General features: G+C 37.4%; 1 protein-coding gene across 3 annotated transcripts; it reads right to left on the bottom strand.

Annotated features, from left to right (window-relative positions):
* Positions 1 to 690: 690 nt before the first annotated feature.
* agtpbp1 (ATP/GTP binding carboxypeptidase 1) lies at positions 691 to 26,430 on the bottom strand. 3 transcript variants are annotated; one of them, XM_056773055.1, is made up of 26 exons: positions 26,245 to 26,430; positions 25,650 to 25,712; positions 25,446 to 25,567; positions 22,986 to 23,053; positions 22,392 to 22,455; positions 21,193 to 21,339; positions 20,917 to 21,048; positions 20,407 to 20,500; positions 18,788 to 18,825; positions 17,999 to 18,207; positions 17,728 to 17,905; positions 17,502 to 17,590; positions 14,204 to 14,320; positions 13,504 to 13,976; positions 12,991 to 13,074; positions 12,074 to 12,160; positions 11,836 to 11,984; positions 9,691 to 9,778; positions 9,472 to 9,616; positions 9,034 to 9,184; positions 8,114 to 8,294; positions 6,894 to 7,023; positions 6,693 to 6,824; positions 6,380 to 6,556; positions 4,643 to 4,812; positions 691 to 2,096 (listed from the first exon to the last, which is right to left on the bottom strand). In XM_056773055.1, the coding sequence occupies exons 2-26, from the start codon at positions 25,679 to 25,681 to the stop codon at positions 1,922 to 1,924; spliced, it is 3,432 nt and encodes a 1,143-aa protein (XP_056629033.1). In that variant the 5' UTR covers positions 25,682 to 25,712; positions 26,245 to 26,430; the 3' UTR covers positions 691 to 1,921. The 3 variants fall into 3 exon arrangements, with proteins under 3 accessions (XP_056629033.1, XP_056629034.1, XP_056629032.1); XM_056773056.1 differs by having other exon boundaries at positions 13,504 to 13,982; positions 20,917 to 20,988; XM_056773054.1 differs by having other exon boundaries at positions 13,504 to 13,982; positions 26,245 to 26,429.
* Positions 26,431 to 26,433: the final 3 nt, after the last annotated feature.

Genomic DNA, 26,433 nt, shown 5'->3' with positions numbered 1-26,433 from the left:
TTGCTTTAGATGTAATACAATGTGTATACACAATTTATGGTTAAAAACGCTGTGTTTTCCACATACCGTGCATGTTTGTATCTCCTCTTTGCTCTACCACTCTGAAACGCTCTGATATTTTACTAAGCTCATCGCTCTAAAAATCGCGGTGTGCCATGATTGGCCAGGTCACTAATATGTAGTGATTGGTCGAGTACTCCACGGAAATGTAACCGCACTGACCATATTCGGAACATCAGGCTGACCCGGCGATGGTACAATGAGATTTACAAGACCGCCCACCTTACTTGCGTGTACATTTGGGCGGTCTTAGTTGACTTTGTCCAGAACAGTTTCATTCCGCCAACCTTCAATATTGCGTTTAAAGGGATAGTTCACCCAAAATGAAAACTCACCTTCAGGTTGTTTCAAATCTGTTTACTTTTCTTTGTTCTGCTAAACACAAAAGAAGATATTTGGAAGAATATAAGTAACCAACAAACAGATCTCATTCCCCATTTACTATTGTTATCCGTAACTCTTGTTGGTGGCCTTTATTTTCATATCATGCTCAAGGTGCAACATTTTAAAATGGCCAGATTAAAGATGATAGAGAGTGGGGTGGTCAATGGCTGAAATAAATTTAACGCAAATTTTTCTTTTTAAATCAAATATCAGTCCAAGCAGCTTTAAGCAAGAGACCCATTGGCTTAACTTCTCTTTATTAACCATATGTCCAAATTAAAGTTTGACAAACATTACAACCAAATTTACTTGTGTGGTTTTCACTACCACATTCACATATTTAGCACATTGGGCAACTGCTGTCATCATACACACACAAATACAAACACTTTCACACATTGCACAGTAAAGAATCACTTTGCTTTTCTCCCAATATGCAAATAAAATAAATAAAATAAATTTAAAACTTTTAAAGATCATGCACTAATTATAGAAATCCAACAAAGAAAAAAAATTACAGGAGCTGTCCAATAACAAAAGCACATACAGCCACAAAAAGTGCTGTGAATAAATACATACAATAGTAATGTAAGACTGCGACCTCACTGTGACCCTGTCAGGACATGGCATGAAGCACGCAGGTGAGCTTTCCCGTGAGAATAAGAGTAACATTACATTCATTAGATTGCATTGTTGTATGGTCAGGTGTTTCTATGGGCGTGCAGTGTTGATTTTAAACTCATTTGCTTCTGTCGGTAATAATATGTGAATCCTGTACTGAGCAACCATTGATATTTATGAATGGTTTAGACACTTTCCTACTGAAGCACCACACTGTGAGTTTTAAATGTGAGACCATTTAGCACATATCAAAAACATGTATAAATTAAAGATTATTATTTTAATCCAGATTATAAGGACCATCAAAATGTGCCTGTTTTACGTTTAGTGTTTTTAAAATTCTGTCATGGTATATTCACCCTTATGTCATTTAAAACCTGTATAAGACTGTATGTGGCTTTCTTCAGTGAAACACAAAAGAAGATATTTTAAGAAATGTCTCAGTGAGAGTCAATGGAGTTCAATATTGTTTGGTTACCAACGTTCTTCAAAATATCATCTTTTGTCTCTGCACAAGAAAAAAGTCTAACAAGTTTGGAACGACAATAACGAATGTTATTATAATTATGTGTTTCAGATTGATATCTATTTAATGTTACCATGCTACAACCTGTAGAGCATCTACAGTATATGTAACTAGTTCTAAAAAAGGACCTTCTAAATGATGTTTCTAGGTGCATGAAGCTGTTTTTGGGGCTGGGTAATTATAATTAAGGTACATTTTGTGAACAATTCAGAAGTCTATAGTGGGTGATTAGGCAAACACGAGTGATATATAATACAGGCCAACAAACGGTGAGGTTTGGTTTATTTAAGTTCGACCAGAGCATTAGGCTAAAGTAAGCCTGGTATGATTTCAGGTAAGACAGTCTTGGTGGCTAAACTCAGAGTCAGAACTGGGGTCCGGGAGGGCACGGTTATCTTGGAGATCAGGTTCAAGATCTGGGTCGTTTTCATCATTGCTTTCCGCACTGTAGTCAACTTCTTCCAGGAATGCTGGCTCATCCTCTTCCAACACATATGTGGTGGGACTGCAGAAAGCATATATTATTTGTTGGTTATTATAAATTAGAGAGGGTTTTAAGGTGAAATCTATCTCAAACAGCACTAAAAATAGATATTTACATTCTGAAGAACACAAAGCTAGTCTTTTGTGGATCGTTGCTAGGGATTTTTGTAATACGATTTTTTGGCAATTGTGTTGCAGATGGCAGAGTATTTTGATCAAGTTTATAAGATAAGGCTTTTAAAAATAATTTGACAGAGTGAACACCAGGTAAAATTCCTAAATTGGATCCCTTGGAAAAGTAATACACCTGTCCTCAACAATCCTCATAAATTCATGTATCATTAATATCCAAAGCAGTGCAGGACACGTGCCAAAGTTCATTAGTTAAGAGTCAGAGGTTTGTTGAGCAATAATAAATAACTCAATATATCAAAACCAACTAAGGACTCCTGCAGGTTAGCGGTCAAAAGCCTTGTGTTGGCAGATGAGACATTTTTCTGCATCTCTCTCTCGCTCTCTCCTAACACAATAACCTTACAAAGAGTGATGATGGTTTTATGGCTCTCTTGTTAAGCAGTTAAATGGTTTAATGTGTGGTCTGGTGGTTTGGCTGGTTTTAGTGGGTTTTTAATGGTTTTAATGGTGTGAGGGGGAAGAAACTGGATCCGAGCGAGACGGGCAGAGGGGAGGGGGGCAGACTCAAAGTGGATTAGCGGGCGTTTTGATCAGGTGATTAGATGACTATAATGAGCAGAGTGCTTCTTTCTTTTCGTTCAAGTGCGTCGAACCCCATGTGACCAAAATCTCTTCAAGTGGAGCCGGCCATTAGAAGAGGGCTGCAAGATTGTGTGTGTGCACACATATTGTTATCCATTACAGAAATACATAAGCTGGGAGGGGCTGAAGAACATTCCCAAGAAGCTTCTAGACGCTAGAAGCATCTGACATCATGGACATCTTGGCTATTATTGTTCTGAACAATGGACTTCGAGCTGCTTAATGTTGTATTGAAATGTGATATCCCAGCTGTTGCATTTATAACCCCCTTGAATTTTCCCTGTATATTTGTTTACTGTTTGATGCATTATCAGAATTCCCCTATAGAGGGTGATGCATGGTCATAGTGTGGGCAGGCGAAACTGCCATATCAACACATACAAATAAACAGAATAGCCGTGTCTTTGTGTGGATAAAAAGTAAAAACGCTCACATTTTGACAAAATGTTTATATGCTCTCCTTCTTGTAAGTCGCTTCGGATAAAAGCGTCTGCCAAATGAATAAATGTAAATCATAAATGTAAATGTCAATTGATTTCAATGGTTTATGATCTACGTGGCCATTCTGGCTGTTTCTCAATTGCGTTTCTCAGCGATCTATCGTCGTCATGTTCTCGCTCGACATCATCATTCACTGTCAAAGTCTGGTTCCTGTTCTCTGACATCAAGGATGCAACAAATGCAGACTTGTGAGTACCGAACCCACTTGAAGTCACAGAAGTCACTGCAGCGTGACCATCCGAGTTCATTCTTCCGAGTCTCACAAGACCAGTCTCAACTAGAACACAAGTCCATTCTTTCAATCCTTGGAATTGAGAAATAGCCTCTGTCTACAGTTACCAGTTGTACATATTTAGACTTGGAAAATTATACATTGTCATAAGTTATTGTGAAAACTCCTTGATATTAAGCATTGGCTTTATTGTTCTTTGTTAATAATTGTGAAGATTATTTTAAATAGTTAAACTATAGCTAACTGTTTTACCTTTTATATATGACGTTATGAAGACTATAAACAAACAACCATATACATCATACAGAGTTTGTGTGAGATAGAAACAAGCTTGCATTATAGCAGGGAATGGTAAAATAATAAATAACGCGAGTGCTTTGGCCCTTCTTGATCACGTCTCGTCGCGACTCAACAAAAAGAATAAACCCAAAAATAAATACTTAATAAAAAGACATTGTAAACACGACATTTGTTGCCTGTGGTTGTAACATTATTACTGATTATTAGGACTTATGTTGTCTTTTTTCACATCGTATAAACTTTAAAATCCTGTTTATTAAATGCAAGGCACTAAATGGCTTAGCTCCTATGTACCTGACTGATTTAGTATAGTAAGGAGTATGAGCATGTGTGTAATGCAATCACAGGTAAATTTACATTTACAGTTTATGTACTATTGTGAATTTCTCATATTATTGTGTTTTTATTTAGATGATGTATGCATAGTGATAAAAAAGGTGAGGTAGACATTGATGTTTGACCTGAACCTGATTGCATTCAAGAATTTCTCATTTACCGCTAAGCTGTTGCTTCCTACACATTCACTAACCAGGTAATAGTGCGAAAACAGGGCTTAACATTTTACATAGCTTTTTTTTTCTTACACCACATCATAAAGATTCGATAACATTACATTTTCTTTAAATTAGTGTATAAAAACCAGACTCAGTGTTAAATTGCTAATTCATTCAGTAATTAAACCAATTAAACTCTGAACTGATCAGTTCAATACAAAATTATCCTCCATACAAGCATAGCATGTGTGCACTGTGTGATACCTGGTGATGTTTGGAATGTTGCGTCTTTCAATCAGGTCATTCTCCACATCCAGCAAATGGGAATTGTGTTTGTGATGCTCTATAGGCGATGTGAAGTGTCTCAGTCTGAGCAGACCCAAACAAAACTGAGCACCCATCTCCTCCAGTTCTTGTGTCCCAATCTGAAGACCCTACAAACACAAACACAGAGGACTTTTTTATTTTGCCTATTTGATACAAGGTTGCTTTTGTATACCAAATTTAAAAAGAAAATGATTATGAAACATTTTTGGCAAACTAAAACAGATCAAAAGACTAAAACAATAAAGTTCAAAAATGAAAAGTGTAACGTACAGCACCTTTGCTTGGCACTTATCTGTGCAAGTACAAAAGAAAATTAAAAAAATTAGGGGTAGGATGGGGAATAAGGTTAGGAAACGTTGCAAAGTGGATTTAAATTTGCATCGATGTTGAGAGCCCCATCAAAGGGACCATATAACTCCAAATTTAAAGACTCTTAATTGGCTGCTTGTGCAGTTTGTATTTAAATCCCTGAATGGTCTGGCACCTTCTTATTTGTCAGAACTGTTAATCTTGAATAAGCCAGTCAGATGCTTCTGTTCTATGGACAACACTACCTTGTCTATTCCAATTATAAAACTGCAGTCGAAAGATGATTGTACGTTTGCAGTTGTTGAAGCTAGGCTATGGCAGGGTTTACTCCTGTATCTCCGAGATCTGTACACTTCTTAGAGGACATTAAATCAGGTTAGTCACTTCTTTTAACCCTGGCATTTAAGTCATTCTGATCATCACAATAAGTAAATAATTTTGTTCTTTCCTATATATTTTATATTTATTTATTCTTTGTAAAGCACAGTGGTTAGTCAACTACTGCTTAATTGTTTTTTTAAGAAAATGAATGAAAAAGAGAATACATTTCTTGTCTCAGAATTCACTGGTCTTGCAAAAATCCTGTTAGACCCTCAGCTACACACTGAAGAAAGTCCAGTTAGACCCTCAGCTACACACTGAAGAAAGTCAGAAAGAAGCCATGTTACTTTAAAAGCTCACAGAGAAGCCATTATGTGTCCCAGAGACTGTGAGTCACTACTAGAAATCTACAAGTCTGGTGCCATCTACTGTTTAGATGCCTCATGACAACATGTCTTGTCTTCCCTGATATTTTTACACTACATTGTTGGAGACATTTAGGCCATGCATTTGTATTTATTAGTAAAGTATCTGCAACCCATTACATTGAGTAAACAGGAGAACATGACTTTATAGTTTGATTTTCTAAAATCTATTATTTTCTCATGAATAAAAAACATGTTATAAAGACTTAAATGACTAAGATAAATAAAAGCATAAACAGGAAGGAAAAATAGCCAACCACTGGTGACTTTCAGTGTCAGATGGAGCTATATCAAATAATGTTATTTATGCATATTAATAAGGTTAATAACAAAACTGTTACATTAGGGGCTATTCATAATGACCAGTGCAGCACATCAGCATATCAGATAGTTAAAGTGTAATTCTTTAAAACCCAGCAGAACTCCTTTTTTATTATCTATTTTGGTAACCCTATTAGTTTTGCTTTACAAAACAAAACGTTTTTTTGGACCAAGCAGTAGCCTAAAACCAACTGCCTCAATCTTAATCTAGTCGGGAATGTCACAAGTGCTTTACATACTTGTTCTGAGAGTATTGTCAATTCCATGCACAAAGACAAAGCCACCTCACATCCCTTACCTTGTATTTTCCCTGGTCACAACCACACAGGGTGCTCTCCATAGTGTAACTGCGCTGAACTCCGATCTCTCTCCAGACCACCACTCGTGCCGTGGCCTCTTTAGAGCGCTCCACTACAAAACTGCAGCTAGACAGGCTGAACACTGGAGCTATCTGAGACAGCAACTTGGGCAGAGTCTAAAAAAATTAAACATGTGAGACATGTGAATCTCAGAGGCAGTCTCCACAAAACACTAGGTGTGTAAATTTGTTGGACGGGACCGTTAAGATGGCAATAAAATATTTAGTACACAGAAGTGTGACAGCATCTAACCCTGTATCCGAGGTCCTCCTGTAGATCACAGGAGCTGTTGTTGACATTGGTCTGCCACACTGTCTCCTTAATACTGCAGCCATACATGAAAACGTTCTTCTTCCGTGAATGACCGTGATAATCACAAAACACCTGAAAGCGCACAGTTGACACACAGTTAAGCGTGTCCTTTTACGGGATTCTCTTGGATACGATACTTACCAGCGGAGTTCTTCTTGTAGCTCTGAGGTACTGCAGGAGACTCTTGGCATGGTAGATGGTGGGGTGCAGGTCTGCATTGGGGCTCTGCCACTGCCTGTTTAAATCTTCCCCACTCAGAGAGCAACGGTGACTATGAAGACAAGAGTGAAATTCACCAGCAGGTACAAATTTGGGCAACAAGAGGCCTTTGAAATAATCTTAACAAATGTCTTTTTTTAGGACACATAGCTGCTTAAAGGGATAGTTCACCCAAAAATGAAAGCTCTGTTATCATTTAGTCACCCTCGAGCTGTTCCAAATCTTTATAAATGTCTTTGTTGTGCTGAACACAGAGGAAGATATTTGGAAGAATGCGTGAAACCAAACAGATCTCACCCCTGGGTAGGGAAATAAATACTATGGTAGTTAATGGGGATGAGATCTGGGCTCCGTTTCCAAAAGCATCGTAGGCCTTCAGTACGTTGATCGAATATATATAAAGGTTTTTAAAATACAAAATGTATGTTTATCTGCAACAGGTACGCTTTATGCTTAAGTTATGCCATTATAACAGCGACATCTATTTACCAACACCATGCTGCGTGGTCACAGGAACATGCCAGCTGAAGATAATACATTAGGAAATGATGTCGCTCCTTTGCCAAGTGTATTCCAAATGTCTAAATAATTGCACGCACATTCCCTGCTCACTCTGAAGTCTAAACTCCAAGGGCTCTGCCCTTCGAAGGGAGTAGGGCATATAGAAATGATCACTTCCATGTGTTATTTGCCTGGTGACTCCAATGGAACAGTTTTTTCACAGCAACGGCGGTTCATGGAGACTCTCAATTGTTCCTGGAAGTTACTAGCAGCGCATTGAGCTACAGTAAAATTGTGACTAACTTTTAACCCATTTAAAAACGTAAGTCGATTAATAAATAAAAGAAGAAGAAGGAATTAAGCATTTAAAGAGCAAACATAATTTCCTAGAACTATGTGAAGGCTCAAAGTTTGAACTTTAATCTACTTTTCTAGATCCAATCAATTCTTAGTGAAAAAAACAAACCACGCCCCAAACTGATTTTTCAAACTTAAAGCATTTTCATATCACATATTGAATATGGCTTTATTTAGCAACACATTTTCATGTCATATTTTTCTAATATTGTGCAGCCCTACTTTTCACTCAGTTTAAGATTTAATTTGAAATTAAAGGTGATTTTTGATGTTTGTTTACATACCTGCCATTGATGACTCCATCAGGGTTGAGCATGGGGATGATTTTAAAAATGTAGCTCTCTCTCAGACTCTGTGCTTCAGATCTGCAGCTCATAAGGAATTCCAGAGTACCCTTCATCACCCAGCTGGCGTTAGTCTCACCAGGATGTACCCGGGCAGACAAAAACACCACTGGACGACTCCCTGCACACACACACAGACAAACATTAAGACGCAGTAGAATTTACTCAATAAAAACAAAACTACAAAGGAGGAAGTGTTTATGTGGAAATACATATTGACATATGTCACTTAACTGAAGATATTTTTTTAGGAAATTATGTCGCTCCCTTTGCAAACATCTTCATAATGCCACGCACATGCCCTGCTCACTCCGAAGGCTAAACTCCAAGGGCTTTGCCCTTTAAAGGGAGTAGGGCATATAGTAATGATAACTTTAATGTGTAATTTGCCCCTTGAGAGTTCGGTATGAATACACGATTGGCTTGAGCACTCCAGAGCCGTTATGAGAGAGAGTTGCGCCAACTCTGTAGACTCCAATGGAACAGTTTTTAACAGGAATGTGGCGGTACATGGAGACTCTTAATAGTTCCCGCAATAGCTACTAGCACCGCATGGAGCTGCAGCAAAATTGTGACAAACTTTTAACACATTAAACGACGTAAGTCGATTAATAAATATATAAAAATGAAATAAATAAAAATTTAAAGAGCAAGCATAATTTTCTGGAAATATCTGAGGCTCCATGAATCACGTGACATGCAAAAAGTTTGAATTTATGGCTCAGACTTCAGAGATACAGAGCATGACATTTTCCCATGAGAACAAGTCAGACACATTCAGTTTCTAACATCCTGAATAGTGAGGCATGGCCTAAGAGTTGCCCGAGTCATTTGTAACTGTGCCTGTGTGTGGTACGTACTGAACTGGCTGATGTGGTCATTGCTGGATGACTCTGGCATGGCAGTGATGGTGAGCAGGGGACAGCTGTTTCCTCCCAGTGTTTGACAAAGCTCATCCTCTCTATAGTAGATCTGAGCTGTACGTAGATCACTCAACTTTCGCAGGTGCATCTAAAGGAAAACACCATTTAAATTAAAGGACTTTCAGATGTTACTTCAGCCGCCTTAAACTGCCTACAACTACAAGTCATTAAATTAATTTACAAGATGAGCAACAATGTTGTTATCACTGTCACATTTTCCTTCATTCTCTGTGGCAGCATCTGAACAAAAACCTAATCATGTTGTTTGAATGTTTACAACACCCACTCCATAAATAAATGGGTTACATGCTCTGATACAAAAAACTTTAACCTGAGCACCTAGAACACACTAGTTGTGTAGCAATTGTATAGTACCTTTAGTGTTGAAAAGGTATACGGGTAATGGTAGGCGAAGTAGCACACATCATCTTTATGCTGAAAGGTCACAGTAAAGGTCATGGTGAAGTAAGATTTTCCCTTTTGACCTCCAGCAGCAATGGAGCTTCGTGAGAAATGGTTCCTAGGTAGATACATAGAAAGATTAAAGATTTAATTGTCGATGCAATCACTCAGGATAGTGAGGACTGTCCTTACTTGTAGTAGCAGATGTCCGATCCTGTTCTGACCCAATGGGGGCTTCCACGGATGGCTTCCTGCACAGAGTACATGAGCACCTGCATACCTGTCACAGCAAAGGAAGGCCAGAAAGAACAAATTACATCATCTTGCATCTCAGAACCGTCTGTTTATAGAGGTTAGAGGTAAGTTGACTAAAATCAAACAATTGTTGCAGCTAGTATACCTAAGGTCTGTGCATTCAGAACACAATTTATAAAGCTCCAGCTGTTAACCAGTTAAGTAATTCCTTATTAAATAACATGCCTGGTTAAAAACTGGTATCTAGGCAACCGACGAGTGACCAATGCAGAGTGGTGACGTCACTACATTTAATCACACGATTCGGTAATTATAGATTTGTAATCGTGGAAAGGCTCAGGCTCACGTGGAAACATAACCGCAACCATTTCAGACCCTGCTTTGAAAGGTTTGGCGCGATTGGTGAAAAAGCGCTCAGAGAGTCAAACTGGAGTGTAAGTACTGGGAGAATGTGCTGAAAAGGATTGTAGTTACAACAACATTTTTAGCTGAGCGTGGTCTATCATTGATCTTACACTGTTTATTTCTGCTCCCGATCATCCTCGCGATGGCAGGATGATCAAAAGACCTCGGCAACAAATAAACATTGCTACAACTATGGAAATATTCAGAAATCGTTGATTGATTTATCTGAGGATGACCATCAGAATTTATCAACGTGTAACGTAGCTAGAATGCTGGCAAAGCAACTAAATACATTGGAAAATGCTCTTCTTTGCAAATACTGGAACTGTATACTTTCAATGATTTGATGCAACTATTAAATAAAGTTCTTCAAGACATTGACCTTGATCTCTCCAAAGCTGTGGATTTGGTTGCATCTTTAATGCATCATTTAGATGCAGGATTAAGAGACCAGCATGACAGTTGTAAAACAGCAGGTGAAAAAATGTCACAGGCCTACAAGAGTGTCTCCCAGAGTGACTTAAACAAAGAGAGCATTAACCTTTTTGAATTTCGAATTATTACTCATATTTTTCTCTGAACAAGAACTTGGTACTTCTTACAGACTTAAAGGGACATTTTTTATAGGAGATTTTTCATTTAAAGCATCCTGCCGAAAAGAAAAGCAACAGCCAGAGAACTGCTGTGAGAAATAAGAGCAATGGACCTTCAAAATGTCTTTCCAAAATGTGCAAATGTCGTGACCTTCTCAAAAGTTATCTTATGTCAAGTCTCATTTGCGGTCATCAATGGGGTAGACACGGATGTCCCTGAAATGCGATGTGGTTTGAAGCATGGATTTTAACGAAATCACAAGGGATTTCTGCTCAGCGAAAGAAGACTTTTTAAAAGCGAGAATTGTAAAGAACTCATTAAGGAAGTATCCTTATAAATGTTTTTGCTGATTTTGGCAAACCGTTTGTTTGAAGTTCATAGTTAATGGATAAGTTATTTAAGGTATAGTTCACCCAAAAATGAAAATTCTGTCATCATTTACTCACCCTCAAGTTGTTCCAAACCTGTATAAATGTATTTGTTCTGCTGAACACAAAGGAAGATATTTCGAAGAATGTAACCAAATAGATCTCATCCCACATTTACTGCCATAGTAGGAAAAACAAATAGTACGGGAGTCAATGGGGGAAGAGAACTGTTTGGTTACTGAACCGGGTGAACAATTCCTTTAATGTTTTTAAATAGCTGTGTTAAATGTTGTGCGCAAATTTGTGCTAAAATATCTAAAATAGAAATAATTAAAAGTAAAATTTTGATAAAATAACTAGAATATTAAATAAAATAAATATAATATTAAATTCTAAATGTAGAAAATTAGATGAACTCATTTAAAAATGAAAAATAATAGCAAGAAAAAATATCAGTTCTTCTGGTAAAAGACACTAAAATAAAAGGGGCGCTTGTGTTTGCTATAACCCCTTGGCCCAATGTGTTCTTAATCCAGCCCTGATCACAGTACCTTTTTAGCAGACTTTACGACTTTTTTTAGCAGACTACAACAGATATCATTGTATTATAATAGCACTATAGCAGACAATTTAGCCCTTAAACATGTGCGAAAATGTGTTAAGGTTAGTTAAACTTCTCAAAGCTAGCTAACTGACAAATCCTAAATAGACCCACCATAATTGAACTGGCTGTTGGACTTCTCACAGTTGATTATGTTGAATCGATAGCGAACACCTGGACGCATGTTGCCCACTTCAAAATAGAACCACTGATGATAGTGATTACTATTGATATCTGAGTTCAGGATCAAGTCGTACTCGAACCTTCAGATAGAAACAGATCATGCATGATGATAATATAATAATACTTGTATTACTATAATATTACCAGAAGAAAAGATGTCTGCACATACTTTCTGACTTGTATTGCTTTCCGTAGGTTTCCGGACTCAAATTTAGAGTTAAATTTGAGAGATTCCCCATTTTCAACAATTGGAGAACTGAAAGAGAAGAGGCATCCAGAAATTACCAGAAATGTGTAGCAGTGAAGTCTGCTTTTATAATGACTACATTAAACACCAAAAGAGAGTTTGGGTGTGTCTGAAATGCAATGTTATCTACTGGTAACAATCTGTCTTTTTTGGAACCATCTAAGAAAGTAATCAGTATGTAAATAAAAATAATCTAAGCAAATGTTACTGCGGAGCCAAATGGATCTATATCTTTAGAGTTTGGTTCCAAAATGAAATAACTTCGTTTTACATTTTCTCAAAAATCATGTTTTGTTTTATCTTATCATGTTTTTATTGTGTTAGTTAGGTATATTTTTTTAGTTATTACGGCTTAAATCAAAACACACCAACTGCAGTTTGATTGATATTATAAATAAAAAAACATGATTTTGAAAAATGTTAAAGTCTAACTCTTCATTTGAATTTTCGAAATAACTATTAAATATAGATATCAAACTAACTAAAACTTGTTCCAGATCATAGATTATTTTTAATATATTTTATTTCACTCCTACTATTAATTAATATGATTAATTATTAATGTTATGAGCTACTTTTGTTAACTGGATTCTTCGTTTTACAGTGTCTTGTTATACCTCTTATAGTAAGTACATGCAAGTACTTACTATAGTAACAACAGTAAGTTATGGATCATGTCAAGCAACGAACATTAAACTACTAAACGTTTCTGTCAGGTCCTTTTTCTGACCTTCAGAAGCCTGTCTGCAACCAGTTTACTTAACAAAATAGTGATCTTGCATGTAATTACTTGCTTTCTTTATTTCGTCACACAACCTTTGTTTAAAATGCACACTAACCTCTGATTATCTAGGTCATATACGACTTCGTCAAGAATGTCAATGGGATGAATGAGTCTCTCGATGTCCTGGAAGATCTTCGTTCTGTTGAAAAGCAAAACTTTAAATGGCTTACATCCAATAATACAATTCTGTAGTCATTTACTAACTTTGTATTTTCCAAAAGTGACAACCACCTTTGGAAATGTTTGTTTACAAGAACGTTATTGTCCAAACAATAAAAGCATTAGGGTAGTTCATACTTGCAATGTATATTCCTAGTGTTATGAAGTTGGCTGTGATGTTCCAAACTTTACCATAGAAAGCAGATAAGGTTACAGAGAAAAGTTTTTTTTTTGCAAATGATGACTTCGAATGCAAAAAGCAATCATATGACTTCAGAAGACTTGGAATACATAAATCAAATGGATTACTTTTTAAACTACATTTGTATTTCCATCTTTGCCCAGAATTTTCTTTTATTCAAGGAAGGAATTCAATGGTAGAAAGGGTTAATCAACTTTTGTGTAATACCTTTGCACACCATAAACTCTCTCTAGGATGGGCTCGCGAAGATGAAGTGCCACATGGCCAAAGTAATCTGGGTATGCCACCTCTGTGTAGGCAGGCACTGAGTGGGTGCACATCATCATCTCTAAGTAAAGGTCAGGGTCATGCAGTGGCAGAACTGCGGCTGTATCCGGAACCTCAAGTACTGCCTGCTCCCCGCTTTCCTCCTGATGCCCATCGTCAGAACCTCCATCCAGGACCAGCCGGCTCAAACTAGAGGCCAAATCAGGGCCCGATTTGCCCTCTGGGGTTTTTGATATAGAGATGCTGCCTAGCTCCATTGGTGATTCTGTCGATTTGTGTGGCTGAACGTTTTCCAGTCGCTGCCCTCTTTTTGGAGACCCGACAGGGGTGAGTGTGGTGGGAATGACGATAGGGCAATGTGAGTCAACACTCGATGGAAAAATGACAGCCTTGCAGCTTTTGAAATCATTATCCTGAGACTAAACAAATTTCATTTTTAGAAGGTGAACAATCTTGAAGACATTCTAGAAAGCTTTCAGTTATTCATTTATAAATATTTCATTTAGCTTAAAAAACACTAATGTTGATAATGATGCTGATAAATGTTGATAAAGTTGAGTAAACTGCTTGGTCAGAGTACTATTATAAGCCCCTGAATCCATATATTCAAATTAAAAAGTAACGCCATAACTGTCCTCACCTTAAAATCCTCTGTGAATTCCACACAGAAATGCTCGTAGACTCTCAACTCATCAAATGGGCGTGTCTGCATTTGTTTGGGTCGCAACTTGTTGATATCGGTCTCAATATCATCATTCTGCAGGAAAAAACACATAAAAAAATCACAAAACTTTATTGGCTCTTCTATAATTCTGAACTTCATTTAGTACTGTGAGCAGGAACAAGTCGTTATAAAATGATTGACATGACATGTTTAATATACTGTACATGTACATGACATTGATGTATCTTGCAGATGTTTTATCCAAAGTGACTTACATTTTTGGACCAATATATTAGGTGTATGCATGCACTTACACTCTTGACCCTCTAAATCTAAATCCACCCAGTTCAACATGCATGTGCACCATAGTTGTATCAAATCCTTTTTCTAATGTAACTACATAATATATAAAAGACACAAAATGTACTAACGTCATTTACTCATCCTCTTATATTTTTCATATATCAATACTATGTTAGATTTTAGCATCTTTAGTGTTGTCACAGACAGTGTTGTCACTCCCTGTACGCTTTAACCAGACTACAGTTTCCAGAATCCTTTAGCCATATTTGATTATCTCCTGCACCTGATCACCATTACTTAGACTCTATATATATGCATTGAAGTCACTTTCCCACGTGAACATCATATTAACACTCCGTGACTCCGCCCACACACCATCTGCAGAGGCTGAGCTGAGGCTGTGCTATACCTCACAGACTTCCATTCAGAAATGATTCTCCCATCATCATCAGATTTGTATCACTGTAAAGAATTACACATGAAAATTTGAGTGCTACTCCTGGGTTAAAGAGGTTATCTGGAATGTGCTTCTGTATCCAATGACACTGCCACAGAGACTGTATGCAAAGTCTGTTACCCTCCTTCTGATTCCACGGCCACGGAGGCTGTCTGTAAGGTCTAGGTTCCTGTTTCAGATGCCACAGAGGCCATCTGCAAAGGCTGTTCTGATCAAGGTCAGTGGATGGAGTGGGATCTTTCCTGGAAGGAACTATGGAGTGCTGATCAGGGGAAATTGACCTTCCTCTTGCGCGCTGTAGCCTACCTATTACAAACTCTTAGCAATTTAAGATCTGTAGGAAGGATGAGGATACATCCTGTAAGCAGTGTGAAGCAACTTTGTGCCCCTAGAATCATATTCTGAAAGGATGTCCTAAAGCTCTGGGAGAAGGTTGTTAAAGATGTAGACATGACAAGGTTCACACCGAAATTGCAAAATGTGTAGACTGGTTAAACCCAATGAACATCATTGGTTCTCCCGTCATCATCAGATTTGTATCACTGTAAAGAATTACACATGAAAATTTGAGTGCTACTCCTGGGTTAAAGAGGTTATCTGGAATGTGCTTCTGTATCCAATGACACTGCCACAGAGACTGTATGCAAAGTCTGTTACCCTCCTTCTGATTCCACGGCCACGGAGGCTGTCTGTAAGGTCTAGGTTCCTGTTTCAGATGCCACAGAGGCCATCTGCAAAGGCTGTTCTGATCAAGGTCAGTGGATGGAGTGGGATCTTTCCTGGAAGGAACTATGGAGTGCTGATCAGGGGAAATTGACCTTCCTCTTGCGCGCTGTAGCCTACCTATTACAAACTCTTAGCAATTTAAGATCTGTAGGAAGGATGAGGATACATCCTGTAAGCAGTGTGAAGCAACTTTGTGCCCCTAGAATCATATTCTGAAAGGATGTCCTAAAGCTCTGGGAGAAGGTTGTTAAAGATGTAGACATGACAAGGTTCACACCGAAATTGCAAAATGTGTAGACTGGTTAAACCCAATGAACATCAAGTACCACCTCAAGTTTCCTAAAGGAAGGAGATACAGTTCCCAAATCAAGAAGAACTGACAGCACCCCATCCCTAAGTCTGCACAAAGCTTCAATCTGGGAAATGTATGTTGACCTTAAAAAAGAAGTCTTCCGAGAAGAGGTGGTGGTAACTACACTTCGACCAGATATGGTAGTGCTTAAACCATCCTGGTAGTTAAGGTCACTGCGCCATGGGAAGCCATCCTAGCTATTTCTCATGAACTGAAAAAAGCAAAGTATCAAGATTTGATCAACGAGGCTTTGATTAAAGGATGGAGTGCATAAATATTCCCTTTTGAAGCTGGCTGCAGTGGCTTTCTGGCTTCATCTATGCGCTTAGATTGGGATGGAACCTAAAAGATTGAATAAACCCACAGGGGAAAAAGCAGCGGTGACAGAGACTAGGCGTTGTGGTAAATGAAGGATCGGAGTTGGAACCCCACTGCAGGTGAAGGTTAATTGATCAGGCGAAGCACACAGGTTTAAGGAGCGAAATGTTAATGACCTGAGATACCTGCTGAAGATCGGAGGGTTTTCCAACAATCTCTCGGACCAGTTCATCAATTCCAATAGTGGATTACACCGTACTTGCTTCTGCCGTTTCTGCTTGTCACAAAGCATCCTTGATGTTTATTTGACGTTTGCTATACTTACCTGTTTGTTTACCTGCCTGTGTTTTGTAAGAGACCTACCTTTTATACCTGGAATACTTATTTGTTTATGAAAATTTTGATTTTCTGGTGAAATATCCCTTTAATATCAATCAAACTGCAGATAGGTAGTTTTGATAAATAATATTACGTAAAATAACACATAAAAAAGTATAAAATAAAAAAAGTATTTGTTTAAAATTCTGAGATATCTGTGTTATGCAAAATATTTATAGACAATGAGTGCTAAGCTGTATCCCTGATCAGTATGCCGAGCAAATTATTTCCTACTTGCATTCCAATAAAAACACAGGTTGAGTTTATAATAATTACATAATAAGTATTTTTGTAATAAGGTTAGTTTGTCACAGTTCTATATTACTTCTTTGTGTTCTGTTCAAGTTAGATCTTGTTTTTTCTCCATGTTATCCTGTGTTCTTAGAATTGTCATACATTTCATTGATTTACAATTAGATTTGATCTGAAGTTTTCTATGTGACATATATCCACATATATATATATATATATATATATATATACAGTATAAGTTTTATGTAGCTTAAACAGTAGAGCATTTTATAAGAAATGCAAAAGTCAAGGGTTCGATCCTCGCGGAGCACACATACTTACTAAAAAAGTACAGACCACATACACACTTATTGCTTTGGATAAAAGCATTTTCCCGTTGCACACATGTCAATGTCAAATTATATCGAATTACTACGCTCTCCAGATATCAGTGTTACTGAAAAGCCCATATGGGCCAGCCATTACGATAGAAATGTTGATGGTTGTACCTGGCTTTTGTTCCCGGTTTCATCCTCCTCATTTTCTGTGTCAATCTCAGTGGTTTCATTCTCATCGCTCTCATCAACGACATCATCCACTGACATGAAAGACACAGAAATACATATCCAAAGTTTTCTCACATACAACCACAATGTAAATTTAAAACAGTGTATTATCAATAGCAATACTTCAGAGTGTGGCAAGAAATATTAATGAACATTATGTATGTTTTACCTTCTGGAGGTTGACTGTACAGCTGTGCCACTGGTCCTCCAGCTGGAATGTGTGGTAGCGGGTGTTGATATGCACTCTTAATTGTAGGCAGTGGTAGGCGATTCTTTGGAAAGCATTTCCTCATAATAAGACTGGATACATTGACCAATGGATCCAGTGTCCGGACAGGTAGGCATTCCTAATCAGATCACATTTTGTATTTATTTACTAGCTCAAACTGTAGCAAAGCTATTTGGCACGTTATACAGTAATTCAAGTGTAACACTCATACAGTGGATGTGTTATAAAGGATCCGCATCCCGTTCGCATCTACGAAGGCCTTTCTCCCAAGCTTAATGGCTGTGAGGTTTTTGATGCACCCTAAAATGCTTTTGCGAATGATCAAGTGGCAGTGACGAATGTCGTTGCGATGCCAGTCTTGGTAGATGGCGAGTAGAGTGTGCAGATAACCTCTGTCCACTGTCCGCCGGGCATTCATTTCTTGAAAGCACACATACAAGAAATATTACGAATGTAAATTCAATAAAAATGCAAAAAATGTGTAGTGTTAAATAATATTAACAGAAAAATAGAAGTTGTACATGTTCCAGTCCTTGAATCTGATGTCCCAAGAGTGCTCTGATGTGATATTGCTTTAGCTGTATAGACAATATACTGTAACACAGTGGCCTACAGTACAATACTAAAAGATAACCAACTGTGTCAGATCAATGTGAATTAGACTTAAAATGTTCAGAACTTTAGAAAGATTCTTATTACAGTGTACAAATTATTAAAAAAACATATAGTTCCATCAAGTAAATTATTTAAATAGATTTTAATAAAATTTTAGGACCATTAATATTTGGTGCTTGAGATATATTACTTTTAGCACAATTTACCTTTATGCATTTTGTGGCCACTCCAAAGTGACTAAATAGTGCACCATTTGCACTCCTAATGTAAGACACTACCAATGAGCTACAAGGACATTTAAGGAACAATTAAGAACATTTTCTTTAAATTGTGGACACATTTTGTGGTGATATGACATGGACATGTTTTTAAGGAGGTATCTTACTGGACTTCAGTAACGACGCCAGCGTATCCAAGGCCACCCTGTTTTAGAAAAGAAAAAACAAAACATGGTGTTGAACATCATCACACTTTCGTTTTCATAGTAGAAGGATAATTTAGGGGTCTTCAACGTTTTTCGGGGCAAGGACCCCTTAGATGAGAGACGCATGGAGACCCCCTTATAATAAATGTGGAAACGGAGCTTTTTAAATAGAAACAACCCTTATTGTCACAGCAATATTATTTATGTTTTAAATATAGATTGCTTGATTATTTTAAGTGATTTGCAGCATCACACGTTTTCATTTTGCTGTGAGATGGACAATTAAACATTTATCTGAACCTTAGTTTTTATGAAGGCCTCAATGATATGACTTATCCTGGTTAATGGGACAAAGACTATTCTAGTGGAGGTAGAGGTTGTCTCTGGTGTAGGGGATATACAGTAAAAGACCCGTAGACCAGTTTTGATGAAAAAAGACTCAGAGTCAGGAATATAATTAATAGAATAAAAATGACCTGTTATAAGAACTGCATAGATTTAAGGCATTAAATTAATGGTCTGTGTGAGTGTTACACATATCACAGGGACACCTGTCTGAATGTTATTCTGGCACCCTTGACATTATGGAATGACACTTGTCCCCCGAATAGATGGAACTACTACATATACTTACAATTATGCCATGAAGGGTTAACTACTGATTTGCTTGTAATCATAATTAAATAATTCTTATAAATGTAAATACTGATCATCTTTGATTAATAATTTCAAAAAAACACACAGAAGGATATATTTAAAAGTTGAGATGGAGCCACGACACTTCTTTGTGTGTTGCAGAACAAACCGCTATTTTATTATTAGGAGCTTCGTTGTCTTTCTCGTGGATCAGGCTGTTATGCAAAAGTTTTTTTCTGCAGAGCATCATAACAGACTTAGGAGAGCAACATGATGCAACAACATGATGTTGTGAATTTGCCAAGAGTGTGAAAAAGAATAAAAGCAAACATAAATGCATTTTCGGGGCAACTTGTTTGACGTGCACCATCAGCACACAGGGCTTCACGTTTCATTTATTTTAAACACGTACGATAATTCTGTCAGAGTTTACAATGGAGAAGCAGTGTGGTGTCCTTTGGCTGTCAAATTAGCGCTTTACAGCTTTAAAAAATTTGAACAAAAGTTCAGAAACATATGAGAATGCACTTTATTTGCACGCAACTCTGATGCATACTTTTATCGGAAGGCAGACAGAGAATAGACTGATTCTAACCCTACCGGTTTTTATGATGCAGATGTAACGTTCCTCCCATTGCTTGCTTCCCCCTTCCTGAATGGATGTTATTGTCTGCACCTATGGTCTGCACGCACGCAGGTTAATATTGCAATGCGCGGGAGCTTCAATGAGTCTGCGGGGCTGCGCAGGTACGCAGCTTATAGAGAAAATGGGTTGTCATATTTCTGTACCCTTTTTAAAAAAAATGCCCGTGAGTAAACAGTAATAGCTGACCCCTTGCAGTTCCACCGCAGACCCCCTATGGGCTGCGGACCACCGGTTTGGAAGCCGATCTATACCATTTAAAATGTAATTTAGATACAGTAGGAAACATGAACACACATACTTGAGCAGAGTGGTGCTCTTCTTGCTGTAAGGTCCAATAATTTCGAACATGAGATCCAAAGCGCCACTTTTACCCAGCGACACAGCATTTACCACTATAGGTGAAAAGAGTAAGACCTGCATGTTTGAAACTTTAACTAGATATACTACTTAAGGGATGGTTCACGCAAAAATAACAATATTAGAATGAATGTCTGTAATAAAACAGTTCTGGGGCGCTATTAACTACTATAGAAGACCAAATTAATAGGGTAGTCAATGCTGCATTAGAACTGTTTAATTTCACACATTCTTCAAAATATCTTATTTTGTGTTTTACCAAAGCAAGGTTTGGAACTTGTTCCTGTGTAAATTTTTGGGTGAACTTTCCCTGTAAACTAGAGGTAAATCTAGAAATAGTCATTATCTGCCCCAGTCCGGTAAAAATGCATTAAGGAACATATTGCACAAAAAGGTAGATTCCTATTACCAGCCTGACTGGAATTACAGTATAAAAAACAAATGTACTTACTGTTGCCTGCATAGACCCGCAGCAGTTGTAGGCACGGCAACAACATTTTGCAGTTCTGCAGATTGCGTTTCACTAAATTAATAGTCACATTTAGAGCCCCGTTCAGACGTGCTTTAACACAAAACTTCCTGTCTGAGAAGGAAGTGATGTCAGTGTAAAGTCACTGCCGATTGCTGTTTCCAACAGCTTAATTGAAATGTTATATATATTATATACTGGGCTTAGATTGCTATGTCCAAACATACAGTAATGAAATTAATGTGATGTCTGTCTTACCTTTCGGTCCGACCTTAACCAGTAGAGAGTGAATGTGGAGCATTAGTTCTTCATTCATAGGAAGGTCTTTGCTGGAGCTTACCAACAACTGTAACAGAATAGCTGTTCCTCCCTTAGACACAAATGCCCCAATCCTGCGGCCTCCACCTACCACAATAAGCACAGCAACAAATGTGATACAGCCTCTCTGAAAAATTATTCTATATTAAAATGCTATCATTTTATCTTCTTTTATGGGACTCAAAATGTTAACCATGCAAAAAGCACATATATCTATTATTAAACAAATTAAAATGACTTCAGTGGATTAATAAATGTCCCCTGAAGCAAAACTGTCATGATCCTGCCTCGCGCTTTCCTGTCATGCCTTTCTAGTCTTGTGGCAGGGTCATGACAGTCCCACGATTTTAATGTGGAGAGAGACATGGCATTGTTTGTTTTGGCATGCCATGTGCTCTCTCCCCCTCGTTTGGCTTCCAATCAGTGTTTGATTCCCCTCACCAGCCCCTTGTTAATTATCTTAAATTCCCCTAGTTAATGCACTTGTGTTTGATGTCCTGTGCCGTTTCGTTTTGGTTCATTGCCTTGTGATGTGCAATTCATTGTCTTTACTTACTGCTGATCATTGTTCCTGCCTTGTGTCTGGTTTAGTTAATCCTGTTTCTCTGTTTTTGCCCCCTCATGGGAAGTCTTTGTTTTAAAATCTTGTTTTTTAAGTTAGTATTGTTTAGTTTTTGTTTTACGGAATCGTGGGTCTTTTGTTTGTTAAATAGTTTTGTGTTTTAAAGCCGCTGCCTGCGTTCCCGATCAGAACACAAAACAATATTTTCTGTTTATTTAGCAAAACTTAAAACAGCTAAATTCAAATATGGTGGCACAACAAAAACTACAGAATTCATTGGTTCTTGTGTGTCTTGTGACTCAATATCAGACACGCATGAAGACCAATGAGATTTGAGTTTACAGACGTGCTGCTATATTTGAATTTAGTGCTGATATGCATTTGCTTTGATTTCACTCGCTAAGATGATAAAATGACGGCATTTTAATGTTCAAATTAAGTCTTGTCTGTGGAAGGAAGTCTGTGATGGATTAAGGATGATTTTATAATAGCTTTTCATTAAAGTGGCACATTTAAATATTTCAATAAATCAACAACTTTTGGTATTACACAGCAGACACAGAAAATAAACACATACCCACAGTCAGCAGTTCATTCAAAATATTGAGAATGTTAAGGGTGGTCTGCAAGTCCCGTGTGTTCTGTGCAGAATAAAGTGGATTAGTACTTGGAAAGCACTTAAACAGAATAACCTGAGCTCAATTAAAGTGATTGTGAGTGTAATATCATCTGCTGTGTATGGCAGCAGCAGACAACATGTCTCAAGTTTGAGTCCAAGTTCGAGATCTACGTCAAATCTTAAGTATTTATTCACAAGTCACAAGGCTTTTTTGCAACATTTTTATTTGCTGATGGTTAGACTTTTAAACCTGTCAAATAACAATTTCATTTTGTAAAATTGTTTGGCCAATTGTGATGTATATTTGAGTGTAACAGCTTCTAGAATGAGAAACATGTAAGGCGGGGCCTGATTTCATCCTTCAGAAATCGATTGGATTGTTGAGAATTTGCTAAGAGTGTGAAAAAGAATAAATGCAAACAGTTGCAGGAGCAAATAACTGGGAACATATGGTGCTTTTTACTGAATAATAAAAAGTTAATTGTTCAAGTCTAGTTTTGCAAATAAAGTGAGACTCAACATCTCAGGCTCCTGTTTCCATCTGTCTAGTACCTCTAGAGATGAGAGAATAACTTCCATCCCACTTGAGCCTTTAGAGACCATCTCCTTACGGGTCTTCTCTAAAAAGAAACAAAGAAATGTGTTATGGAATACAACAAAAAGACTATCTCCAGATCATTAAACAAATTAAGCTGCTAAAAAGTACACAGAAACTTTCTCTTACAAAGCAATTTAGTATACTTAGTAAACTATACGCTTTCCACAAAGAAAGACCAGTCAAATAAATAAGCACTTTAAATTACACTCTTATATTATAGCATATAATATTATTATTCAACATATTTTCAACGTTTAATAACCGGGCTGTACAAATAATTTTGCCAAGATAAATAAAAAATGTCTGCACCACTGTTCCCATTGATTTGCAGTCTTTGACGCTGATTTACAATATACGACATTGAATCTTTGGCAACAGTAACAATTTATATTGACGGTTGCTAATAATAGAGTGAAAAAGAACAAAAGGATCAACTCAACAAATGTACAGTGACAGAAAACTACTGCCTAGTTACACAAGCACTTCAAGCATTGGGACCTAAAACAGTCAAGAACATCCCAACTTTGCAGGCAGGTTATGTTTTAAAGTCAACACCCTGTCAAGAACAAGTAGTTTGGGCAGTGTCAAATATCAGCGAGTGTGTGAGTTATGCTGGCTCATAAGAGAAACACGAGACTGAGCTGCCCCGTCCTCCCAAATGAACATATCACAGTCTACAACATGTACTTGCAAATAAATAAAATGTGCTGTGCAAATCAAATAGTGGAGACATGGCAGAAAGCGAGAGAGTACAAGTCATGTTACTGTGGTGCATGGTTTCAATCACTTTTAACTCTTGACTGAATGCAGTTAACTAATAAGACACAAACACAGATCAAATTGATAAGAAATTTCAGAAATAGATTGAAAATCGACTAAAAGCTTTCCTGTAGCTCAGTGGTAAGAGAATTCGCTTACAACGCCAAGGTCGTGGGTTCGATCCCAGGGGATTGCACGTACTTAGAAACCAATGTATAGGAGCAATGTAAGTCGCTTTGGTAAAAGCGTCTGCCAAATGCATAAATAAATAGTACCATTGACACGTTGTACAATTCTGTTTTCTTCATGCAGTTTGTTGCTTTTAATGGGCTTTGGTAACATGGATAGATTTACAGTATTCATTTGCATTTATCATAAACTTTTTATTAAAGGAACGAAAAATTTGTTAATAATACAATAATAGTGATTCATTCCAGAAGTACAGTAAAAGGTGATTTTTTTGGCATACATTTGGTCAAAACTACTAATAAAGAAAAACACAAAAATAAAACTATGAATTTAAGTAAAAATACTTTTTAAGTACTTAATTAGGAAAAGTAAATAACATCATAACATTGTTTGTAACAAATTACATTGTTTGTAAACATTTTTCATTAGAGTTTAGCTGTGCTTTAATGCAGAGTTATTTTTTATTATCTTTATTATCTTACCGGCCTGCCTGGGGACCAACACAAATTGTTTGTCCTCCTTCTGGCACGGCTTCTATAGTCCATCTTTGCTAACACATTTCCAACCCACCTCTGTGTCAATTCTCATAACTTCAACACACACCAGCGCTTCAACCATAGCACTGATAGTCTGGAAATTCTACACCAGTGTAATCATATTTCACACAGACATAGACCTCTCCCCCTGCCCAGGTGCTGTCGGCCAAAACATACACCTTCAGTAAAAGATCCAAAATAATAAAGCCAGTGACACATTAAAAGAATGGTTCAACTTTAAAATGAAAATTCGTTTTAACTCACCCTGTTGTCATTTTAAACCTGTTTGATTTTCTTTATACTGCAAAACACTAAAGAAGATATTTTGAAAAATGTTGGTAACCAAAAACCGTTGGTCCTCACTGTCTTCTACTGTAAGAACACTAAACCAATGCAAGTCAATGGGGACTAAAGATTTTCTGTTACCAACATTTTTCAAGATATCTTTTCAAGTCATACAGGTTTGAAATGGCAAGCGGGCATGTAAGTGATGACAGAATTTTCATTTTGAAGGTGAACTATCCCTCAATAACAGATAAAACAAGAGTAAGATACGATTATGAATGTAAAAAAAGAGGAGTTCGTAAAAAGAGAGGAAGGGGGTTGGGACAAGGAGGGCCATTCGGGGAAAGGGGAACATTTTTTATAATTTTCTCAGTTGATGAAGGCACCGTGCAGGGCTCAATATAACACTTATGTCAATTGTACGGTTGCGGTTCCCAGTGGTCAGAAAGGGCAAAAAATGCTTGATATCAAAGTGTGATTGAAAACATTATATGATCCAAACCTGTCTCAAAGAAAGTAAAAGGGATCACTTTTAATCTCATGGTGACCCTATTGGTTTTATTGGTCAAGTATTCTAATCTCACTCTCTGTAGGATGTCTCCAAGTGCATTTGCATTTGTTTTGTGTATTTGTGCATCAGCTCACCTTGGGTCTGGAGGATGTGAAGGATTTTGCCTGTGATCTGACGGATGGCATCCGTATCAGACACTTTGGGCTCTTCGTTCAGTCTGTCCAGCTGACTCAGCAACATCAGCACCCGTGAAGCACTGGGAACACAGGAAACCATCACAAAAGCTAAACAACTGTCAAAGCTGCGTGTGTATGTGTGTCGATATGGAAATAACTAACCATTTTTCCATTGCCATTTTGGGTTTATTCATTCCTTGTCACATTTACAGCTCAATCTGACAGCTAGGGGAAAACAAGGAAGAAATAATTTACAGAGATAATAACAGAAAAGTCACATTGGTGAGGCTGATGTACAATACACCTCAGCAGATTACTGGACACAATCCTGTAATGTTACCTAAAGCATTTGACAAACAAAAAAGCAGCATGTGATTATAACACATCAATATCAAAAGTCTATACAGCGTTGTTATCATAGGGTCGAAAATACTTTTGCTATTATGAGACATGCGTGAGTCATGAAAAGGTCTTAAAGTTTAAATCATTAACGTTAGATGGTTTTAAAAAGGTTGACCATTATTATTCAGAAATAGATCCGATGAATAATTAAATTCAACTGCCTTTAATTCATAAACTACTAAAAACACCTTCCAGTATTAAGAGTACTCATGATCATGATTCATGTCAGATCCACCTGTCCTCCAGATGAAACTCTACTGCTAGCAGAGATCCGCTAAGGGGACAGCACCTATCTGCTACTGACACAGCATAAACATAGCGACAAACTGGGAATAAAAAACATGCCTTTACTAACCTTTAAAACATGCAAGATATGCGCCATTTGAGCCCTTTGAACCGATCTCTATTGGCAACACAGACACAAGCCCCCTAATGGTATTATTATTTACATTAACCCACAAGAGACTAGGAAGTGAGGGCGCGTCCCAGTAACCGCGATCTGGCGCACAATCTACTACTTACAATGCATAATACATCAAAGTCT

The sequence above is a fragment of the Triplophysa dalaica genome, chromosome 18, assembly GCF_015846415.1.
Source record: "Triplophysa dalaica isolate WHDGS20190420 chromosome 18, ASM1584641v1, whole genome shotgun sequence".
Classification (NCBI taxonomy): Eukaryota; Metazoa; Chordata; class Actinopteri; order Cypriniformes; family Nemacheilidae; genus Triplophysa; species Triplophysa dalaica.
Note: the sequence above shows the minus strand (reverse complement) of the source record. Positions and strands in the feature narration are given on the sequence as shown.

Coding starts and splice junctions, on each gene's coding strand:
- agtpbp1 (XM_056773054.1), bottom strand. CDS start 25,681: ATGAATAAACCCAAAATGGCAATGGAAAAATG. Junction 18,208..18,787: donor GGCGTCGTTACTGAAGTCCA/GTAAGATACCTC, acceptor TGTGCTTTCAAG/AAATGAATGCCCGGCGGACA. Junction 7,024..8,113: donor GATGGAGTCATCAATGGCAG/GTATGTAAACAA, acceptor TTGTCTTCATAG/TCACCGTTGCTCTCTGAGTG.